Raw genomic sequence first — 22186 nt, forward strand, 5'->3', positions numbered from 1 at the left:
GATATTTCACAAAAAAACAAATACATCAGCCTCGTGGTAGTGCCAGATAAAAAGTCAGGGGATTGCCAAAGCCAGTAGGATATATCAACTGGAGACAATGAATGATTATACAACGTGTCAGTCAGTGTGGACCAAAAACCCACTGACATGATGTACAGATAAATTATTTTTTTACAACAGCTTTTTACAGAATGTACATGGAAATTATGTAGTAAAAAACAAACTGTAAACATGCACTGATACAGTATTGAATGCAGAAAATAACACAAAGCAGAGCCTGCAACTGTACTCTCAAGAAAATGACCCGCTGACCCTTACATTTCCATCCACCCATCCACCCATCTGCCCCTCCTACAGCCCCTCCACCAGTCTTTTTACAGAACAAATCACACCAGACACACTACAGATGACCCCGAGACTCAGTATACACACATCTATTAGCCGCTCCCTCCCAGTGAGGTGACCCCACTGCAGTCGCAGGTGACACAGGCAAGGTAGTATGAGTGTCATGGCAGACCCGGTCACACTGCCTGTCAAACCCATAAGCAGGGAGAACCTGGGCACCAGCAGGGCCAGTAGGTATGATGTCATCAGCAAGGCGCCACGGACAAGCAACGCCGAACGAGACAAGCCTCCATGTTTCAATGAGACGGCAGCGTCTGTAGATAGATAGATAGATAGATAGATAGATAGATAGATAGATAGATAGATAGATAGGGCTGTTGTTGGCAGTTTGTGATGACCTGACAAACAAGTGCTGTATTTGTGTTGCTCTTTTATGAATCATTCCTTCACAATTGCATCAGTGTGGTGGTGTCAGTAGCCTCTGATTTTAATATGACATTATTACAGTATGACATTATTGTAATGAGGCAATACAAGTACCACTTAAGTGACAATATTTAAAACTAACAACAATTTATACTGCACTCAAGTATAAGCTGTGGAGAACAGGTGTGCATTTAAAGACCTTACAGGTAAAAATATCTATCATGAAACTGCATTACATCACTCAAGAAACAAAGAAGTGTTCAAGTTAGATGACCTCATGACTGTTGGCAGTAAATAACAGTGTAAAGTTCAGCTGTGGTGACTAATGTGTTGTGTGAAATATGAAGACGTCAGGTGACTTGTTGATCATGCTGGTCACAGTGAGTATCTAGTCTTTAAATGTGTGATTTTTTTTATCAAATCCTTTTTCTCATAAATTCAGTAAGATAGCAGGGTGTTCAAGGGTGGGTACCAATATCATGTGACATCATGTGTGGTAATCTGTCAACTGGCTGTTCATGCTCTTACCATCAGCACCATCCAAAAAGCAGCAGGGATTCCCACCTGGGAGCTACCCAGTCCAACCATTGCTTCCCTACTGGTGGCTACCCAAGTAATTTGGCAGTGAATGTCTTGCTCAAGGGCAACTTGATAGTATGAGAGGGCAGGAGTCTGACTGATTCACTTTCATTATCTCTACTGTCATGAATCATGCAGAGATTTTTGAGTGTGCAAACCTTCAGTCACAACTCCTCTATCTCCTGATTTCTACTGTTTTACAGAGTATTTAGAAATGTGTAAAGACAATGACAGCTCCCTGAGGCCATGTGTGATCTACATAGTAGTCATTTGACTTGTAAAACATAGATCTGCTATAGGGTCAATCTTAAACATCACACCTTATATCTATTTCATGGGTACAATCTATTAAATTAGATTTATCAGTGAATGGTCTGGAGGAAATGTCACTCCATGTACGAGGACAATACTTTGGGAGAGGTCAGAGGTTTAACCATAAAATACATCTGTTCACCTCTGAGCAGACAGGTTTGAAGTATTTCAGCAGCCGAGTAGAAGGGCAGAGGGTAGGACAGCAGGGCTTTAGCCAATAGACACAGGTTGACTAGAGGGCGAAGATCAGAGGGCAGGTTGTCTGTGATGACCTCGCTGATCTCTGCTCCCCAGGTCAACACGGCCTAATTAAGGAAGAAAACAACCAATCCAATCAGTCAATCAATCACTCAATTTGCCAATCCCTTTTTCCATCCCTTGATTAGACCTGCTGTTTAAAATAGAAGTCAAGCCTATACACACCTAATTTGTATTTGTCACTTTTTTTTGGCTATCATCAAATTCTAATGGAGTAAAATTCAGAAGCTGTAAAAATGTAAGAAAAGTTGCAGTTCTACTTTTGGTTTCTAATGAATGTCTACGATATAAGACATCACATTATACATTCCAAATCTAAACATCACTAACCAGTAAAGAGAACATAGTTTTCATAATGCAGGCAGCACCATGAGTCCATCCCAACATGGCATTAAACCGCCCTCTGTCCTCCATACTGCCCTCCAGAGGAGGGAGGAAGATCTGCGAAGTGTAGGAGAAGATGATGACGCCCACAGAGACAAGGAAGTCCTCTGGGTCCACAGAGAGGGACAGACAGGACCAAGACCAGCTGCTGGCCAGACTCAGACAGTACAACATGACCAGCAGGCTGACATAGAGGTGGAGACAAAAGGAGAGAATATGTTATATGTTTTTATTTGAATACATCTATAATCAAACCACAATTTGATACTAGTTATTGTGGTATTTTTCACACAACTAGTTGTGTCCAGTCATATCAGACTTTTTACTGTAATAAAAATAGAGAGTGTAATAAACCCTCAGACAAACATTTTTCCTATCTTAAATAATCAGGAAATAAACTGAGAGGTATTGTATGTATGCTCAGGACTTAATTGCTAAAGAAAGGCAGAGAGATCAGAGGGCTTTAAGAGCTCAGGACACCATTGAACCCTAATACCCAGCTTCATTTTCCCTGTGTTATGCAAGACACCTGGCATGAGACATCTATCAGACAACCAGTAACAGGGGTGTGTAGCAGGTGGGAGCAGACAGCATAACCAGCAGCAGCTGAAAAAATGATCACAAGAGTGAGAATGAGATTTTGTCATGTTATAAAGACTGCCTTGTTGTATTGATTTAACAGGACTGGTGGGTTTGTCAGCTGATACTGATCAGCTGGCAGCGGGCACAAATTCACCGCTCCATCATAACGAACATGATGCTTCTTTTACTCAGTCACCTGATCAGGATGTGAGCCAGGGAGCAGAGCAGGCTGAGGGTGGAGACTGGTCTGAGATCAGTCAGCAAGAGGCAGGGCAGCAAGAACACCAGAGACACCAGCGAACACACCGGTCGAGGAACAGTCAATCCTGTTAGACTGTCAGACAAAAGACTGGTGGAGACGACTAGATAGAGGGTGCAGGTCATCAACAGTTCAATGACCTGGATAAGAAAGATACAGGGGTGCAAATAAAGATGTTTTCTTCATCAAATGACTAAATTGTGTTAAGTTATTCAGAATTTAAGTCTCAAAATCACATATATTTTTGTTTGTGAGTTACCTGAGCTACGTTAACCATCCATCCACCCAGTCCAGGCCAGTGGGGCCACAGTCCTTTGCAGCAAGCTTGTACTACATCCTGGTAGCTGTTCCGGACTCTGACCTTTGAACCTCCACTGAAAGACACAAATCTACCGCATTTTACCATGATACAGCATATCTGACACACATTCATAACTTCAACCATTGTCCCTTTTTTATGCAAATGTTGAATAAATGTTTCAAGTTTTTTTTAAATTGATTTATAAAGCGCTTTAAAAAAAGAAAACAGGTTTAAAATAAAGTAGATGTAAATAGAAACCAGTTTAAACACTATTTAAAACCCAAGAAATCTGAAAGAAGTAAAAACAGGTTAAACACAATTAAAAGCCAGAGAATAAAAGAGGGTCTTGAGGTGCATCTTAAAAGCATCAGCAGACTCAGCCTGTCTAATAGCCTCCAGCAGGCTATTTCAAAGCCGATGAGCCACTGCAGACTTCAGCTCTATTGAAGCTTGAAGCCAGCGTGTGTCCAAGTGAGCGAAAAAAAGGGTTAGTTTTTTTTTTTTGTTGTTGATCTTTTTCGTAACTCGCAGTATACATTTTATAATCAAACTCGGCCGAACTGAACTAATCATCTCAGTTCAATTCAAATGTAGCCCACAAGCCAAGCAATCACAAATTACAGTGTTACACATCAACACATTCATATTTCTCTTCGTCTGTGAAAGTGCTGCTACTGCTGAGACTCCACTGCTAAATGAACAAAAAGAAATGTTTCTACCTCTTTCTGTCAACTGGCTGTTCATGCTCTTGCTCTTTGCGTTTACGGTTACGTTTCAATATAGAATCCTGTTGAGGGTCTGAACTGAATCTTAGGACTAAACACAGGAAGTTGGTTATTGCTTGTTGGAAATCACCACATGAGACAAAGTTTAAAAAGATGCTGAGTAAATTTCTGCCCTGTCAGGAAAAGAGTAAGTAGATTTAAGTGATAACACGCTCCTATGGGATAAAACATGTTGTCACCTGACTGCAGTTGGGTAATTACACCAATAGAAAAGAATAGAAACCGTACCTTTCTTCCTCTTCGTACAAACAGGCCACCAAAATCCTTCCCGTGTAGTTGCAAACCCAAGCCGACAGAACCAGGAGAACCAGACCCACATAGCCTGACTGGACAAGAGCAAAGGGCAAACCCAACACAAAGATACCCTACGTGGGAAGAAAGAGAAGGAGCACAGAGAACATAGATGGACAGGGTTTAAGGGGATAGTGAAAAAGACAATGACAAGAGACCAAGGCATTACTGAAAATCCCTCAAAAACTCAGTTATCATCCACTGTGTCACTTTAGACTAGAGTTACTATAGAGCACAAAACCACTCTCCCCATTTTACCCAAAGAAAAAGAACATCAAAACAACATGTATGGGAAATACAATAAAAATGACACATGATGACTATAAAAATCAAAGTATGGCACTTCCTTTAAACACGGTGCTGCATGATACTCATTTTACACCGAAGAGATAATTATTGAGACAAGTGGAAAATGTGGAAATCCAAACTTTGCAGAAAGATTAAGGTGGGTAGGTGAAAAAGGAAAGAAAGAGAAAGTGAGAAAAAAGGACGTTGGTAGGATGACGAGGGGGCGAGAAGAGAGTTTTGGCGTCATGCCTGGAGAATTTGAGGATACAGGAGAGCAGAAGGGAGAGGAGAGTCGAGCTTTGGCCCATCACCAAGGGAACATGTTTGTGTCTGCCAGCCAGAGAAAAAGCAAGGAGCGAAGAGGAGAGGCTGGAGGTGGGGAAAGGCAGGTAGGTAGAAAGGTATAGGTAAGCTAAGAATTAGGGTAGAGGAGAGGAACTTAATGTGGAAGAGGGAAGGAAGAGGTGGGGGGAGAGAGAGGGGGGGGGGGGGGGGTGAGACCTCACGGCTGGAGAGCAGGAGGTTTGGAAGAGCGAGAAGACGGCGAGATCAGAGGAGACAACGAGCTACTTTGATGGAGCTGCTGTGTTTTTGGATGTTGGAACACGGCGAAACACAGACTCACTGAGAGAGTTGTGGAAGCACATCATAGACCAGAAGACGCACGCAAACACATACTGCACTGCGGACGCATAAACAGACACGCACACAGTCTCTCACTTTCAAGTTGCTAAGTTGTAACTGGTGTCTGTTAGGCATATGCTGATAGAGCTTTGATGTTAAAATGGAGCTGCTGGGGATGAAAGCAGTTTGAGAGAAATCTGACGCTCAAGTATCTGATTTCAACCCCCCCGTTCCCTACCCCACCCCACCCCACCCTCTCTCTCTCTCTCTCTCTCTCTCTCTCTCTCTCTCTCCTCACTTCTCTTTCTCTCTGTGTTTTTGCCAGCTAATTCCTCATTGGTTACTCTGAGCACAACCTGAAGCAGCTCCCAATCACAAAGGGGAACAACAAGGGAGGAGAAAGAAATCCCCGATTGGCTCAGAAGAAGACGGAGAAGAAGCTAAAACATTCTTTTCAGCTCTATCTTGCCATAATCTGACACATAAGGCGCCGTCTTAAAAAATCTGTTTGTTCAGGGGATGTTGACCAAGCACATGCACTCTTATTTTCTTAAACCTTACATACACAATATCAAGCAACCAAGCAGCAAGCGACACATGCTGAAATAGGGATTATTACACATTCACTAGTCCTGTCTCTGGACTCCCCAGGTGGGAGATTTCAACTGTTGCCCTTTAGGTCATAGACAATATTTTATGCAAGCACATGCCTTGTGCACAAAAACTGATAGAGAAATGTCTTCCAGCACCATGAGGGGATTAGGCAGAGCAGACAAAGGCAGGTTTGACATTTAAATAACTGAAAGTGCCTTTTTATTTTTTATTTTTTTACATAACTGAAGTTGTATTCCTGAAGGTAATCAGTTATTTTGTTTAAATTCCATTGCTGAAGAGAAAAAAAAAGCAATGAAAAGGATGTGTGCAATCATAAAGCATTTCAAGATGGATACATGTAGATAAGTAATGTACAGAATTTATAAAAATGACCTGAGAATGAAAGGTGCTATAATGAGGTTGGCAGCAATGATGATAATTATAGGGTGACATCAGCTAAATTGGGCCACTTTTTGGTTAATGGCATGGGAAACTAACAAAAGAACAATGTATGACATTTATTTGTATTCTTATGATTAAAAGGGTTTGTTATCAATATTTTTGTGTGGAATGTATGTAAGAAAATATAATTGTTTAAGCCCTACAGCTGTTGAAAGATGAGTTACCCCACATTTTTTAGATCGGCAGTGTTAAGGTAAAATGGGCCGGCTGATCAGTAAAAATGGGCCACTAAAATTGCAAAGGAAACAGAGTAATTTCTAATAAAACAATCTAATAAACTTTAATTTCAAAACACATCTATGCACTATAACAATATAATATTAAAGTTAAATTGCATCAAAACAACTATTTCATAAGAAATATTATTTATTCTGATAAAGATGATACTAGAACTGAAACTATTAGTCTATTGAGCGGTTAGTTGGATATAAATTGGCAACACCTTTTTAAAATCACTCATTAATCATTAAAGACATTTTTCAAACACAAACTTTCTCTGGTACCAGCTTCTAAAATGTGAGACTGATGCTTTGCTCTGTCGTGTATGAGAGTTCATTGAATTTATTGGTTGGTTGGACAAAAGAAGTCATTTAAACATGTCCTCTTAGGCTCTGGAAAGTTGTCATGGGCATATTCCTGGCTATTTATTGCAGCTAGATATTGATGAATGGTGATTAAAAAAAGAATTGTTACTTGCAGTCTTACTTCTAGTAATATTTGGAATGTGGATAATGATGATGCTAATAAAGGAGATCTACTGAATAACTGGTGGAAGATGACACAAAAGCTGCAAAAGTCTACTTTTTTATGCACGAACCCGCAGCATATTCAGACTTGCTTTTTTTCCGCAGGGTCTCGGGGAGATGAGTTGGCAGTACGATGAACCAAATAACTTTTGACAGCAATCTTTCCAAGACAAAATGGGGACATTCTTCATTTCCCTATGGCTTGTGTATGGGATTGAAAATCATATTTAGTACTCTTTCAACCCAGTTTAAGGTAAGATATCATTTATAAAGTGAAATATCCTTCAATCATAGGTAATTATATTAATGTCAGCATTTCTCTATGTCAGAAACAAAAGGTCCATGACGCTAATCTGCGATGAAGACGGACAAACTACAACTGCCTCATTAACAAACAGGTCTGAATTCAAACAGAGTTTAATAATATTCCCAAGTCAGGAGCCTTGAGAGCTGGAGCTGGATTTTGCATTTCTGGCAGCAAATTTGCTCTCTAATAAAAACTTTATTAAGCTGGCAGACAGACAGTTATATTGGCATCAATAAACCACCACCAGAAAATACATATTTTCTTTTTAGCCTTGATACAAAATAAAACTGCTGTCCTTTTCTTTGTCGATTATTAGGACATCTGTTAGCCCCTTAATGAAAAGATTTGCCATTTAATTGCAATGAAAGGTGTTTATACAGTACATCAGATGTGCTTCTTTTATACTGTCTGAGATCTTAACTTAACCTAACTGTTATCATGAACCTTGACCAATAGGATTACTTAACAATCTTTTTGGTTAAGGTTCTTGATTATAATGTGCTGCAGGAAATGAATAACCTGCAAAACATTAACTAACCCGACAGTCCAGGAGGCTGTTAGAAAAACTTGCTGCAAGTAAAGTAAAATTAGAACTCAAGTCTAGTTTTATGAGCTAATGAATTTAAATATAGTTGAAGGCACTGAGGTTACATTCCACTTTATATATTGAATATTTGATTTAAATCAGTAATATGGAATATATCACAGTCTCAGTTCATACAAGTCGCAGAAAGTCTGTCTTTAATGAAAAAATCCTGGAACCCAGACAGAGAGAGTAGCATCAATAAAGCAAGCTCATAAAATACTTATTTCTCTACTAAATATCATATTGTATGTTGGCACATGTCTTTATGTACTGACAACAGCGATAACACTGATTAAAAATATGTGTTATATATGTGCAGTAATATGACACAAACAACAACAACAGGAATTGATGCAAATATACCTCAATACCTAATGGAGAACGTCTGCATGTGTATATGACTATCTGTGTCTGTCTTCATTTGCCTGCATGCATGTGTGTATATGCGTGCATTCACTGTATTGAGGCCCTAATGTCATAACGTATTCTCTACGGACCCAGTGACACTGTTCAATTACACTACAGTTATTCAGTGAAAGAACACATTTACATGAGCGCAGCGATTGAATCCAGCCTACCATTTACAGCATAATAAGCTATTAGCATTGCCACCACAAGAACACACACTGTGACCGGGAGCTTTTCTTCTTCTTCTTCTTCCTTTTTTTTCTTTTTTCTTGATTTGATTCATGCTTTATTTGATTATGGAGACTGGAGAGCGCCTGACAAACTCTCTGCAAGATCACAAAGCATTGTTTAGTAATATTAAAACACAGTGGGTGCAGATGAGTTACTCTGCAAAATTAATGCTTTTTGATAGTGTGCAGCTTGGCACCTAAACAGGGGGTATTTGCATTTTGGTGTTTATCTTCCACAAGAAAAAAGGGGGAACAGACATTAAGTTTTGGAGAAAGAAGGGGAAAGGCATGTTGGAAAAAAATAATTGTAGCAGCAGCTGAGGTATATTATTGGAAAACCAAACTCTGAAGACAAATGTGTGGACTTAACTTTGACAAATAGGTTACAACTGTCCATGTCTGCCTTCATACATACTGTAGTTACATGACCTGTATTGACCAATGGCTGCCTGGTAAACAGGAAAATTAAAGTATGTATCTTTATGTATTGAATGGAGTGAATTGAAATGTTCCTAAAGTTCAAACTTACCTGTATAGCGTTTGTGACGTTCCAGCCAGCTTCCCACGCTGTGATGGTTGAAGTAGAATTCAAACCTGTGGTGCTTTGAACTGGACTGGCTACACTCGTCCTCACTCTCTCTTCTTCCAAGCTGGTGAAAACCTGAGAAGATCCCTCCATGATTCCCTCTTCATCCTTTTTCTCCTGTCCATCCTCAGTAAGTCTTTGCTTCTGTATATCCCTTCCAAGATCTCTGACCAGCCTGTAGGATCTTCTCCTTTTATTTTGTTTTTGGTTGAAATTTGAGTTCTCTTCACTGTTGCTTCCCATCATGCCTGCTTGTATCTCTGAAGATCTTTCTTTGCTATAGGGCCTGGTGTTTTTTAACCAGAGGGAGTCTGTTGTAGGGACAGGTGAAGTCATGGTGACAGTTCTGGGTCCAGTGGAGATTATGGTCGCTCTGGTTTCTTTAAAAGTTGGACTCTCCTGCCATGAAGAGCTAGTGGATCCCATCAGGTCAGCATCTTTTGTTCTCTCCCTCATAGTAGAATTATCTTGCTTAGACAGAGACTGAGAAGTTTCTCTAGATGATGGTCTGTTTCTCTTGGCGTCATCAGAGCTCGTATTATGCAATCTGTTGTCCTCGCTGTAGGTTCTGTTCAACTCGTCACTCTGGGTCAGAATCAGCATCTCTTCATCTTCCTGAAAGAACCTGCCAATCAAAACCACTAGCATGTTTTTGCTCCACTATGATCCAAGTTCTACATGTTTTCAGGTTCTCAATAATATTGCTACTCCTCTAGATTAAGTGTGGACTGCTTTAAATTGAAGAAATTTCAGCCACATTTCACACTTTCCAAAAATGTCCTTGCTGTGGTATATTGCTGCAATCCAGAGGAATTTTACTTAATTAAAATCATCAAATATTATTATATTTAAAGAACAAGATGTGCATGTAAAGGGGTGTGAATATATATGCATATAATCAGAAATGCAAGATATTAACATGTCTGTTTGTATAGGTAAATATTTATTAAAATGTCCCAAAATATATTCATGATTCTGCCTAATTGAGATAATTTAATAGAAATGCATCTGTCTTTTTTTTTTTGAATGACTTCATATTTCAATATGTAAATCAATACATACAAAAAAACAGTAAATGATGTAACTCACCTTGTTGTCCAGTCCAGTTGCAGCCTTGACACTGCCCAGCCCCACAGAGACCCAGCAGCACTCATGGGCTGCCCAGGGGTCCGAGCCCAGTGAGGAGAACCCATCTTCAGCCTTGCTTGCCTTCAGAGTCAGCCTCTCTGTGTCTGGAGGTCTACAGGTCTAAGAAAGCTTGACTGACACCGGACACATTGACACACTCATACACAAATTCCCACCAAACGTGTACACTTACACACCTACACACTTACACACCTACAATGTCTGCCCATAGAGAAACTGCACAAACACATGAGCAACATACACAATGCCTGCATAGCTACACACATGCAGGTGTATGAGGTGATTGACAAGCTGGTGAGCTGTGACATTATAATATGCCAATGTTTTCAACAGCGAAGGAGTAAACAGCAATAATGGCCTCCACAGCAGATAACTACACTCAGGGATGCAGTGGAGGGCGAAGCCACAACAAATTAGTATACCTACTTTTTATTTTTGCACAATGAAATGTATTAATGTTTATATTCCTACATAACATATAACCTCTTATTATATTAAAGGAATGCCATGATGATAATAGGTGGTCATATGTATAATTACCACTTGGAGGGTGTAATTTAGCAACCTTTGCACCATCATTAGTTACTCCAACAAAAATCAACTTCAACATTGATTTAATTTCATATTAGAATATAAGGTTTAAGCAACATTATGAACTTTGTAACACAAAATGTATACACAAAGAGTTTATTTTAAGTCTCTCAATGTAAGCTCGGCTCTATTTTTATGAGTGTGCGCACACCAAACAACTCCAACTTTTTGCCCCAGAGTGTGGTGAGTTGTGCAGGGCAGCAGGAGGAGCTATACAACAGTAGTGTAACTGGGACCAAAACTTCTGACTCTGTTCTTTCCTGGCCTCCTCTCCTCTCCTCTCATGTACTTTGTGCTCCATTTCCTTCTTTTCAACTACTTTTTCGTTTTTTTTTTTTTTCATCCCTTGTGCTGCTTTGTTCCTGGTAGCCAAAGCTGTTCTGATGCAGCATTTCATTTGCTTTGTAGCATCTGAAGCTTTTATATCCAAAACCACTCTGCTTCTGGAGCACACTGATGTATATTTTAAAACCCTTTATGGATTTGGTGTATTAGCACCTGGCTCACACTCTTTCGCTTTCACATGTTCAATTTTTTTTTTTTTTTAACCCGCAGCAGAAAGTTCACTCATAGTACTACTTACGGTGACTGTACACTCCTCCAGACATGCTTGTTGGATGGTGGAAAAACCTGATATTATACAAGAAGGTGAAGCGAGAACATATTTCATGTTTTTATGTAATTTAGGAGAAGCAACCCTTTAAAGTTCTTGACATGAAACGCACCTGAGAATATCTCCTGGTGCCCTTTTACTTGGTGTTTTTATGAGGCTGTGGAACAATGAACAATGACAAATGGGCAACAAAGCCTTCAATAGAGATGAGAGATTGACAGCTGGGATAAAATCAATATAATGAGGAGCACAATAAGAGTCCAAATATTCATGCAAAGCATAGATTCTAGAGTAGTTAGTCAAATTGTCCCAATTTACCAAATTGCTGTAAAATTGGTCATTTTAGAAGATGAAAACACTACCAATGCATGAATTCAGTCAGTAAGTTGTAGACATGTGTGTACTTAGAGTTTATCTGTTTATCCTCTTCAAAACATCTTGAGATACTGTTTAACCCAAGTGTGCTTAGGACCTCCTGCAGAGAGGAGCATGCCGTCAGGATGTCTGTATTTCTGCATAGTCTGTGTATATTTGTGTGTGTGTGTGTGTGTGTGTGTGTGTGTGCTTGAGAGAGAAAGTACAATTCCTTCCTCAGTGGGCTACAAAAGCATAGCAATCTGATTATATGCAACCACTTTCTAATAAGTCACCATTTACAAAGTAGTAATACATTGTGTCATTAATGGCTAATACATCATTACTTATGTTTGTAGATTAGAAACATTTTCACTATGAATGAAAAGTCTGTTACAAATTCAAAGTTTTATTCTTATTTATTATTTTAGCCAATATACCAACACTTGTTGGGCCTTAGTGTGATAAACATCAATAAATGTTGGTATTTGTATGATATGATAAACACCCACACGTTTTTAACTTTCTTAAAGTCTGCAGTCATTATTATATTAAGTAGAAACCTTTTATCATCGACTTTTGGGTTTTTGACATGACATGATTCACACATTGTTAACTGTGATCTTCCTTTTTGCCCCTAGTTATGTTTACTTGGTAGACTATATTTCCTACTGTGTAGCTTTAAAAGATGGTATATTTCTGTCATCCTCATACCAAATATACAGTTGCTGTGCACTGTAAAACAACACTAAAGCTATGTTTGAATCAATCTAGGCTTATAGAAATTTTTTTTGAAAATGAGCCACATGGAGGATTTTTTAACAGTTGAGACCTAAGTGTGACCACATTTTAATGTCTGACATACAGAGTACTAGTCAGAAGTCTGGACACACTTTAAAGCAGAATAAATATGTGATGAAAAGAAAAACAAAAAAAACCTTTATATCTGGGCAGCTCTTTATCTGTTTTTCATTCTCTCTCAGTTGGCTTGTGAGGTTGAGAACTCCTGTTCAACTTTCCATATTTTTTTCATTATTCCCTCCCTCCCTCTGTCCCAAGTTTAAACCTGGAGGGACGTGGGGAGCACAGAGGAGGGGGAGAAGGAGGAGTAGAGAGAGAGAGAGAGAGAGAGAGAGAGAGAGAGAGAGAGAGAGAGAGAGAGAGAGACTTTGGATCAACTTCTTTCAAACTTTCCACATTCAGCTCAGCACAGAGGCGCGCGAGAGAGGACCGCGCTGACTGCAACAGCGCGCGCGGCACGATATCAAACTTCTCATTGGACCAACATGAAGCGGCTCCGGCTCGTGCTCCTGACCGCGTTGCTATGGCAATGTTGCCACGCTCAGCAGAGAGGTGAGTCCTCAAGAGACTGATAGATAAGACTACTGATCAATACCTGGCTGCATGAATCAATAGGAGGCACCGGGAGAGTTATTCACTGCAGGGCAACTATCTAATGGGCTCAGTGTCATTTACTCACGGCTGCTGCTCATTCCCCTTAATCAGTTAATCAGTCTACAGCTAGAAACTCATCAGCTAAATGAAAGAAGTCACGTTTGGAGAGATGTTTTAAACCTATACCTACTCATGTATAGGCCTTTAGCCAGAGTGTTTGGGCTGTTTTTGTTGTTGGGAAAACAGTGCGACACACGTCTTAGTAGTTATATTTAGACCCATAAATCAAAGGAAGTGGTTAAACGTCAACATGACAGACATTGACATGACTGCATGTGCTAATAAAGTGCAAACAGTTGTTTTTTGGCTGACACCCCCCTGCAGTCACTGTTCACACCAGCACTGTTTATGATTATCTACTGAACACTGCATGTCATACAGTCTTTCAAATGGTATCTACCCCCTAGTGAGCTTTTACCCTTTCACATAGTTCCAGCATACTATAATATGTAGGTGACTGTAGCCTACTATAAGCCAGTCTATACTATAACCTTTCATAGTGCACTACACTTGTTTTACATTTTGTGTATTTTGTCTAGGTTTCTGAATTCTAGGAATGTTTTGAAGCATGAAATGGCCCTTGTATAAACACATAGTTAGTTTTAGTGTTTTTGTGTCACCTTGACGGATTCCTCTAAAAACGCTAAGAGACAGCTTTGGTTTTGAGATATCATCCACTTACAGTTTTTGCCACCTCACCCCCAGTACAATGAAGGTGAATTTAATGTTATTTGTGGTCAAAGTATTGAAAGTGACATTTAAAAAGTTCAGCAGTGACATGCCTCTCCAGAAACAGTGTCCCTGTTACTCTATATAGACAGTCCTCAGACCTCACTGTCAACAGTTTTATGCTCAACTACAGTATTTTCTAACCAAGGAAATTGGCCTCACGGATACATTTAACTGTGTGTTCTGTGGTTTATTAGTAACACGGATGCTGTTTCTTAAAGATTTTCACCTTTATTGGACAGTTGCTAGTGGAAATGAAGGGTGAGAGTGGAGTGGAATCAAATGACATGCCACAAAGGTACCTGACTGGATTCAAACAAAGGATTTTGTGGTTTTGTGGTATACTGTCTTGGCCATTCAACCATCGGGGCACCCCAGGAATGTTGTTTCTGGAAAGACACATTCATGTTGAATTTTCAGAATATCATTTTTAATGCTTTGAGCGCCACCAACAGAATTCAGTTTACCTCCATTGTATTCTTATGAAGCCTGAATTCTCTGATGGATATCTCAAAACCTTGACGAATAAAAACAAATCGATGTGCATGGCTAGGTACCGGTAGGGTTAAGTGAGAATGTATTCTATGTTTTTATGTAATTTAGGTGAACCAACGCTTTTAAAGATCAAATCATGCCATGAAACACACCTGAGAAAACCGCACTGCTGTTGCTCTTTCACTTGGTGTATTTGTGAGGCTGTGAAAGATTAATTATGTGTTGTGTGTCTGTGTGTATGTGTATGTGTGTATGTGTGTGTGTACAGGCCGTGACATAGTGAACACTGACAAATGGGCAACAAAGCCTTCAACAGAGATGGGGGCGGGGGGGGATTGACAGCTGGGACAAAATCAATATAACATGGTTCACAATAAGAGTCAAAATATTCATGCAAACCATTGATTCTTAGAGTAGTTAAATTATCCCACTTAACCAAATTGCTGTATTCAACATTTTCAGAAGATGAAAACAAGTACGTCCAAGTTGTGTGTACGTAGAATTTATGCATGTGTGTTTTTACAGAAACATGAAAGATGAAGCAAATCTAGTGCTTGTCATGCTTTTTCCTATTTACCCTCTTCAAAACATCTTGAGCTACTGTTGACCCAGGAGTGACCTCCTGCAGAGGGGAACGATGCATGCCATTATAGGATGTGTGTTTCTGCATAGTGTGTGTGTGTGTGTGTGTGTATGTGCACTAGAGACAGAAAGTGAGTAGAAGAGGGCGGGAGAGGCCATCTGCGTGAGGAGCCTCATTACCAGGCGTGTCAACCAGGCATGCTCTCTATCAGCTACAGAGCTTAGAGAGAGACACCAGGAGATAATCGGAGAGGGAGGAGGAGGAGGAGGAGGAGGGCTGAAATGGAGAGGAGAGAAGAAGGGGAGGGTGTTATTAGGCATTGGGGGAGACGTCAACGATAGAGAGAGGACGGGTGAAACAGGTAGACAAAAGTTTGGAAGGACATAAAGAAAGGATGAGGTTTAAGCAGCCAGACAGAGTTAATGAGGGGCTGGAAGTATACAAAGCCAGGTTGAATGGAAAATAGAAGCTTTTTGAAACCGTTTCGTCCAGATCCAAAAAGGTTTTGTGTTGTTTTGAGAGTGATAGAAACTTATTTGTTGATCAAGAACATTTTTTTTGTGGTAAAAGAAGATGAATAGTCATTGGAAAGTTTTTTCAATCAGCTTCTTATTATGAGCAGTGAGGACCTACATGGCCACACTATCTTTTGCTCAAACTGTTTTGTACATTTTTGTTTTCCATTCTTTTCTCACTAGTTTGACATAGACACAGTTGTAAATATGTCAAGTTAAAGGGGACCTATAAGGCTTCATTTCCAGCTCTATATTTTTTATTCTGGGATTCAACTAGAATAGCTTTGCATGAATCACAGTTCAAAAAACTCTCTTCAGTTCAGCCCCTGTCTCTTAACAGGCAGTTTTAGTTCCTTTCTATGTAAGACCCCACTCCCAGTAAGCCCACTCTGTTCTGATTGGCCTGCCTGTGTATGAGACTCATATTAAATTACCGTCAATGGGAACCCAACATTTCCTGCTTTACTGCTTCATATTAAAAGCTTTTATATGACAAAATAATAGGATGCATTTATTGTAAAGATCAGTTAGAAATAACGCAGGGAGGAATAGTACGAACAGAAACAGCCACAGTGATGATGATGTTTGATGAAGAGCAGCAAATGACCGGTACACCACCAGCAGGTAAACAACTTATTTATCTCTGCTCTGCTCTGTAATGGAAAAACACTTACAACGGGCCAGCTTGACTTGAGTCATAGCTTTGCATGAGTACCCCAAAAACCCCCTAGAAATCTGTTTGGACTAAAGGTTCAGAGCAGTCTGAAGCTGGCACTTTTATCTCACAGGGTTTATTTTCACATAAGTTTAACTCATTGTTTGACACCTTAGTCACGTTTGATATGAACTTCAGACATTGTAACATTATTTATCACGATAACCTGAATTTTGTCAGGTTATTGTACCCCCCCCCCCTTTTAGAAATGAGTATACTAATGTTATAGAGAATGATTGAAGATTTGGATTCACATTTTTAGTGGCTTTGAGTCGGTTATCCAGCAAAAAGCTCTGAAATGCTTCTGATAAGAGATTCCAAATGTGAGGATTTGCTGTTCTTCTGTTTTATGTCATTGTGAACTGAGCAGATTTATATTTTGTACTGTTGCTTGGAGAAAACAAGGAACTTGGAAGAGGATACTTTGGACTCTTGGAACTTGTTATGCCAATTTTTTACTATTTACTGACATTTTATTGAATACAGTTCATTTATTGAAAAATAATTGGAAATAACTCTTCTGATGTATGTTTTCATATCTGTTTGATACTTGTTGACAGTGCTGTTGAGAGAAATAAAGGTTAGGTCAACTGTTACTTACATTTAATCATCTTAAGGCCAGAAAAACCCAATAGAATCAACAACATGACCAGTGTTGAACAGTTGAAATATAAGTGATAAACTATGACCTTCCACCAGATGAGCATGATGCATGCAACTCTAGAGCCAAGCTGAGGAAATATCGATAAAAGTAAAATGTCAAGAATGTGCGGCTGTCACTGGGGGAAGTTCTGAGAAATTGCCAGAAAAGTTGACTTGTTGGAGTTGGAGAGTATGTATTAATGCGAATGTTACGGGGCCTGATTTGCATGATTGGATGTGAAGTAAACTCACTAGACGCCAGTGTGGAATGAATCCAGACAAGGCTCATAAACCAACTGAGAAATCAGGATATTTATTTACCAAATCCATGTGACTTATTTATAATATTGCTGTCCTGCAGAAACCTCATAGTGCATCTTCAAAAAAAAGCAAACATATCAGGAAGGGTGGGAAAACGGATTGATTTCCCTATTGATGTTTATCAGACTTTGGCATAATCAAAAGTGCAGCCTGATACTATGAAATATTTGATTATCTTTTCTATACTAGAACTATTGAAAAAATGGTTAATTTATAGATAAAAGGTCTATTCAGAGCAGCTACAAATGTGTTTATATGTGTATGGTAATGGGGATTTAACTGAGCTGGGCTGAATGTGATGTGATGTGAACTCACAAGAGGTATGATAGTGAATGTGATGTGAATCCAGAATGGGGTTTTTTCTACCCATCAGAGAAATCAACATTTTTATAAGGTGAATTCATCCCAATGTCATAATGTTTCAAAAAATATGTTGATCTCAGTCCTCTATGTTAATGCGAAAGCGGCCGAGCTTAGTTGAATGGATTTGATGAAATACACCAGAGGGGAAGCCGTTAGACTTTCTCAACTTGGTACCCAAATTCAGTGAATATAATCAATATGTCCTAGAAAATAAGACAAGAGGGAAGGGGAGGAGAGGGAAGAAAGGAAGGACAGTTCAAGGAAGAAAAGAAATCTAGTAAGATAGGTAGGATTCAGAAGGGTTTAGTCTGATTTGGGGCTGTAATTACAGGTGTTTAGCAAAATGATATGTAGTTTTGTAAACATGCAGATGAATGCAGACGGTGAATACATGAGTGCTGTATTTTAGAAATGGGGTTGAAATAAAACAAACATTAAGCACTATTATTTCTTTCTTATTCTATCCACGCCATATATTTTGGTGCATACTTCTCTGCTGTTATGATGTTTTTATGGTAGTCAAAACCCACAATATGACACAAATGGTAGCTGTATGGTTGATAGCTGTAATGTTGAGTGCTGTACAGTAGATAGTTCCAAGTACTTCTATTTTACTTCTGAATTATTTCTATTATTGATGAATTTGTTGATTGAGCATGTTTCTTTTGCCTTGTCCATCCAGTCCAAAATTTAAATGTATTCAAATTAGATATAAAACAAAAAAAAAATTGCCTAGTTTTTTTCCTAAGTATCAAGATGAGTTTTTGATTCATTTTCTTTTCGTTTCATTTTCATTTTCACTAATTCACTTGTTGAATATTTGCTGAACCTTTTAAACACTTGAGCATCAAACTCTAAATATTTTAGAGCTAGCGTTTGTGCCTTTTAATGAGAAGGAGGATAGTTTGCTCTTAAACAGCTGTGATTTAATGTTGTAATCTCTTTTGGTTCATCAGACCTCACACCAGGAATGTTTTTAATAAGTAAGTTGTGTTTTACAATTTCACATTCAACTTAGTAAAATACAGGAAGTGTCCTCTATAGATGTAACATGTTTAAGAGTCATTTTATTTAGCTAAGAGGTGATATATAAGATTACTGTATGCTCATCCTAGCACTTAATCTGGATGTGTACAGTTTACTGTCATACAGCGTCTGACTCAACAGTGTTGCCAAATTGTCATTGACTTCAAGGCAGCCAAGAATTAATCGATGACATTGTGCCAAAGTTACAGATCATATGACAGCAAACAGGTGTGCGTGAGTGTGTGTGTGTGAGTGTGTGTGTACTTCAGAGGAATCCTTTGGGAGCTAAAATTAACCAGGTGTTAAGTTGGGATGGTGCTGTATCTTTCCTGTCATTAACAAAGACAGAGGAAGCCAGAGAGAGAGAGAGAGAGAGAGAGAGAGAGAGAGAGAAGGATTTGATTTCACTGACTTTGACATTTTAGTTGGTTTGCTTTTTTTTTTCTGACACGTGTCACAGTGTGTGGTAGAAGTAGGTCAGGATGCTCAGTGATACCTGCTGATTTCAAAAAGTCAGTATAAATTGCCAATATATTACTTTTTGGTGTGGGATTAAGTATCAGGGGTGTTACATGTAGAATTTTAACATTTGAACACATTTTCAAATGTAAGTAATAGAGTTTTATCCATGACCAGAATAATTCTACTTTGGGATTTTTTACATTCGTGTGTGTAGTTTTGGTGGGAAGGCTTCTGGATTGCTTTATAAAAAATATAATATAACATAAAAAATGGAAGAGGATGCAGTTTCTTTTTCACAGTTTCTATCAATGGTAGATGATGAAATTAATGAAAGAGGAAGAAGAAATGATTTCTAACATATTAAAGGCAAAACAAAACACACTGGGGAAAGAAGTAGTGACACTCTCTGTATTACAAGTAACCCGTGCTTTCAATTTTGAGAAACACAAATGATGACTAGAAGATAATTGACTTGGTGATGTTATGTTTGTACTTATTATACCTAGACCTGGGGTATTAATTAAAAAAAAGACCAAAATCAAGGCTATTAGGTTACTCCAACTGACCTTATGCATGTAGTAGTTGTTAACCATGTGTGTCCAGCCTAACTCGGACAGACGAGATGAATTAAATGTCAGAGCAAGGCAGCTGGGTCGAGAGAAACTTACAGGTACACTAAAAAGATGTCATGTCGGCCTTTTATGCGTACATCGGCTACAGTCAACGCAACCCAGGACAAAACTAAGGTCAATGTAAATCTGTTTATCTCAATGTAAATGTTGTCAGGAGCAGCACAGCCTCTTTCAGTTCAGTGAGCTCAGTGTTTGTGTGTGTGTGTGTGTGTGTGTGTGTGTCTGTGGCGACGAGGCAGGTGGGCTGGCCAGCAGAGCGTCAGTTTAGCAGTGAACTCAATCACACTCACTGTAAATAAAACAGTCTACAACAGGCCAGAGCAGCTGAGTACAGTGATGGATGTTGACCCTGGATTTGTATACACAATCCAGAGGCTGAAGCAGATCTCTTCAAAGAAGCTGTCTGTTCCACTTTTGTTAAAATAATTTCACAATATACTTTAAAACACCTGCTGATGGAATGAGATAACAGAAGTAGAGCTGCAATGATTCGTCCATTAATGTAAAAATAACTTCAGGATATCAACTTGGACTCCAGGATGTTTTCAGCATTCATCTGATGTTTTACTGACCAAATAATAATTAGTTGAAGCCCTAAATAGAAAGCTTTATTCTAAATCTATTCATAACGTTACATATTTATGTAGTCGCAAGAGATGTTAAACAGAACCTCTTTGATTTTCCTGTTTCAACAAACAAATACCTTAGAGTGTTCTCAACTACTGAAATAGTTAAATATCACTAGGTCATAATCCATTATTTTCTGTTTATTGTTCAGTACAGTGAATTAATAAGAGCTCCACTGTGAGCTCTAATTATACCAATGTAACCAAAATGAATATGAGAACATTGTAGGCCTGTGGATGCTCTTCTGATGATGAGATGCATAAACATGGTCTGTCTAATGTTTCAGTATTTGGCCTAAATATTTGTTTAATTTTGTATATTGGATTATTTGCATGTATCATTGTTTGTGTATTTGTGAGCATGTGTTTATTACAGGGGGCATGTTAATATTTGACTTGTGCTTTTCCCAGCACAGCCCCTACAAAGCACATCTTCCACTGAACAAAATCTAGGTCTGTACATGTGCATGTGAGTGTTTCCTCGCTGTTTTGTTGTCAGAACAGCATTGATAATGCTGAGGAGAAAATCAATAGTTAATTCTGCCAGGGATACAATAGCTGCTCTGCCCAGCTCCATTCTGCTGTGGGCTTAGAGAGAGAAAGAGAGAGAAAGAAACAGGGCATGAGTTGATGAATTGGTGCATGTGTGTTAGCAGAAGCTATACCGAATCCACACTGTGCCTTAAAAAAAAGGATGAGATGGGGATTTGTACTGTAGGAAAGCACATAAAAACTGGATGACTAACTTTAAAACAAAATGGAAACAACAACTCCCTGCTTTAGTTTTAACACGCTCCTTAATTTTAGATCTCATTATGCTCAGAAATAATCCCATGTGTTTCCAATGTGTACTACATAGAAAATAATGGAATTTACAAGCAAATACTCCATGTTAAGAGGCTTAAAAAAAGTGTCTCTTGTGAAGTAATCTAACCTGTGTACTCCAAACTGTACATTTCCACAAGGAGAAAACACAGAAATAACAACTAAAATTACCCATATTCACTCTGAAGCACCAGTGGAGTGTTTCATCCCTTCTGACCTTTGTAGATTTACTGCTACATCTGCTGCTGCTGTGTCACTAAATTGCTCTTGTGCAGCAACCAGCTACCAGGTAGCTAACTGGAACAGTAAAAGCAGAATGTAGGTTAACACATCAGAGTTGCATGCACCAGGCTTTAAATGTAACTGACTCAAATCTTATTTGGTTGAAAGAATCATCTGGCAGTGGGGTAACATTATGTTCCTCAATCCATATTTACATTGATTGCAATTTTTTTTTTGTGTAAACCTCTGTCTAGAAAATCCATTCTTCCACACACAAAAAAGGCAGCGTTTAACTGTTTGTTGTGACACTGAAATAGAGCTGCAATGATTAATCAATAGACAAAAAATGAATCATCGGCAACTATTATGATAAATTCAAATAATCATTTTTGTCTTTTTTTTTTGTTAAGCAAATATGCCCAAAATGTGTTGCTTTTAGCTTCTCAAATGTGATGATTTCATATTTTTCTTTGTCTTACGAGATAGTGAACTGAATCATTTGGGGTTTTAGACTG

The 22186-nt window shown here is 38.8% G+C and overlaps 1 protein-coding gene across 1 annotated transcript; it reads right to left on the minus strand.

The window, feature by feature from the left end:
• Positions 1 to 351: 351 nt before the first annotated feature.
• Positions 352 to 10546, minus strand: LOC128376863 (vesicular inhibitory amino acid transporter-like). Its single transcript, XM_053336718.1, has 8 exons — positions 10443 to 10546; positions 9297 to 9978; positions 4460 to 4596; positions 3405 to 3519; positions 3083 to 3285; positions 2251 to 2488; positions 1805 to 1967; positions 352 to 659 (listed from the first exon to the last, which is right to left on the minus strand). Exons 1-8 carry the CDS (start codon positions 10544 to 10546, stop codon positions 352 to 354), a joined length of 1950 nt encoding a protein of 649 aa, XP_053192693.1.
• Between the last annotated feature and the right edge of the window lie 11640 nt (positions 10547 to 22186).

The sequence above is a fragment of the Scomber japonicus genome, chromosome 17, assembly GCF_027409825.1.
Source record: "Scomber japonicus isolate fScoJap1 chromosome 17, fScoJap1.pri, whole genome shotgun sequence".
Lineage (NCBI taxonomy): Eukaryota > Metazoa > Chordata > Actinopteri > Scombriformes > Scombridae > Scomber > Scomber japonicus.

Bases quoted from the DNA above. Each gene is read 5' to 3' on its own strand.
- LOC128376863 (XM_053336718.1), bottom strand. From the start codon at position 10,546: ATGGGTTCTCCTCACTGGGCTCGGACCCCTGGGCAGCCCATGAGTGCT. The intron at 2,489-3,082 runs GTGACTGAGTAA...CCTCTATGTCAG, and splicing joins CTGGCTCACATCCTGATCAG to CCTGCTGGTCATGTTGTACT. The intron at 660-1,804 runs GTGAACAGATGT...ATCTATCTACAG, and splicing joins TCAAACCTGTCTGCTCAGAG to ACGCTGCCGTCTCATTGAAA.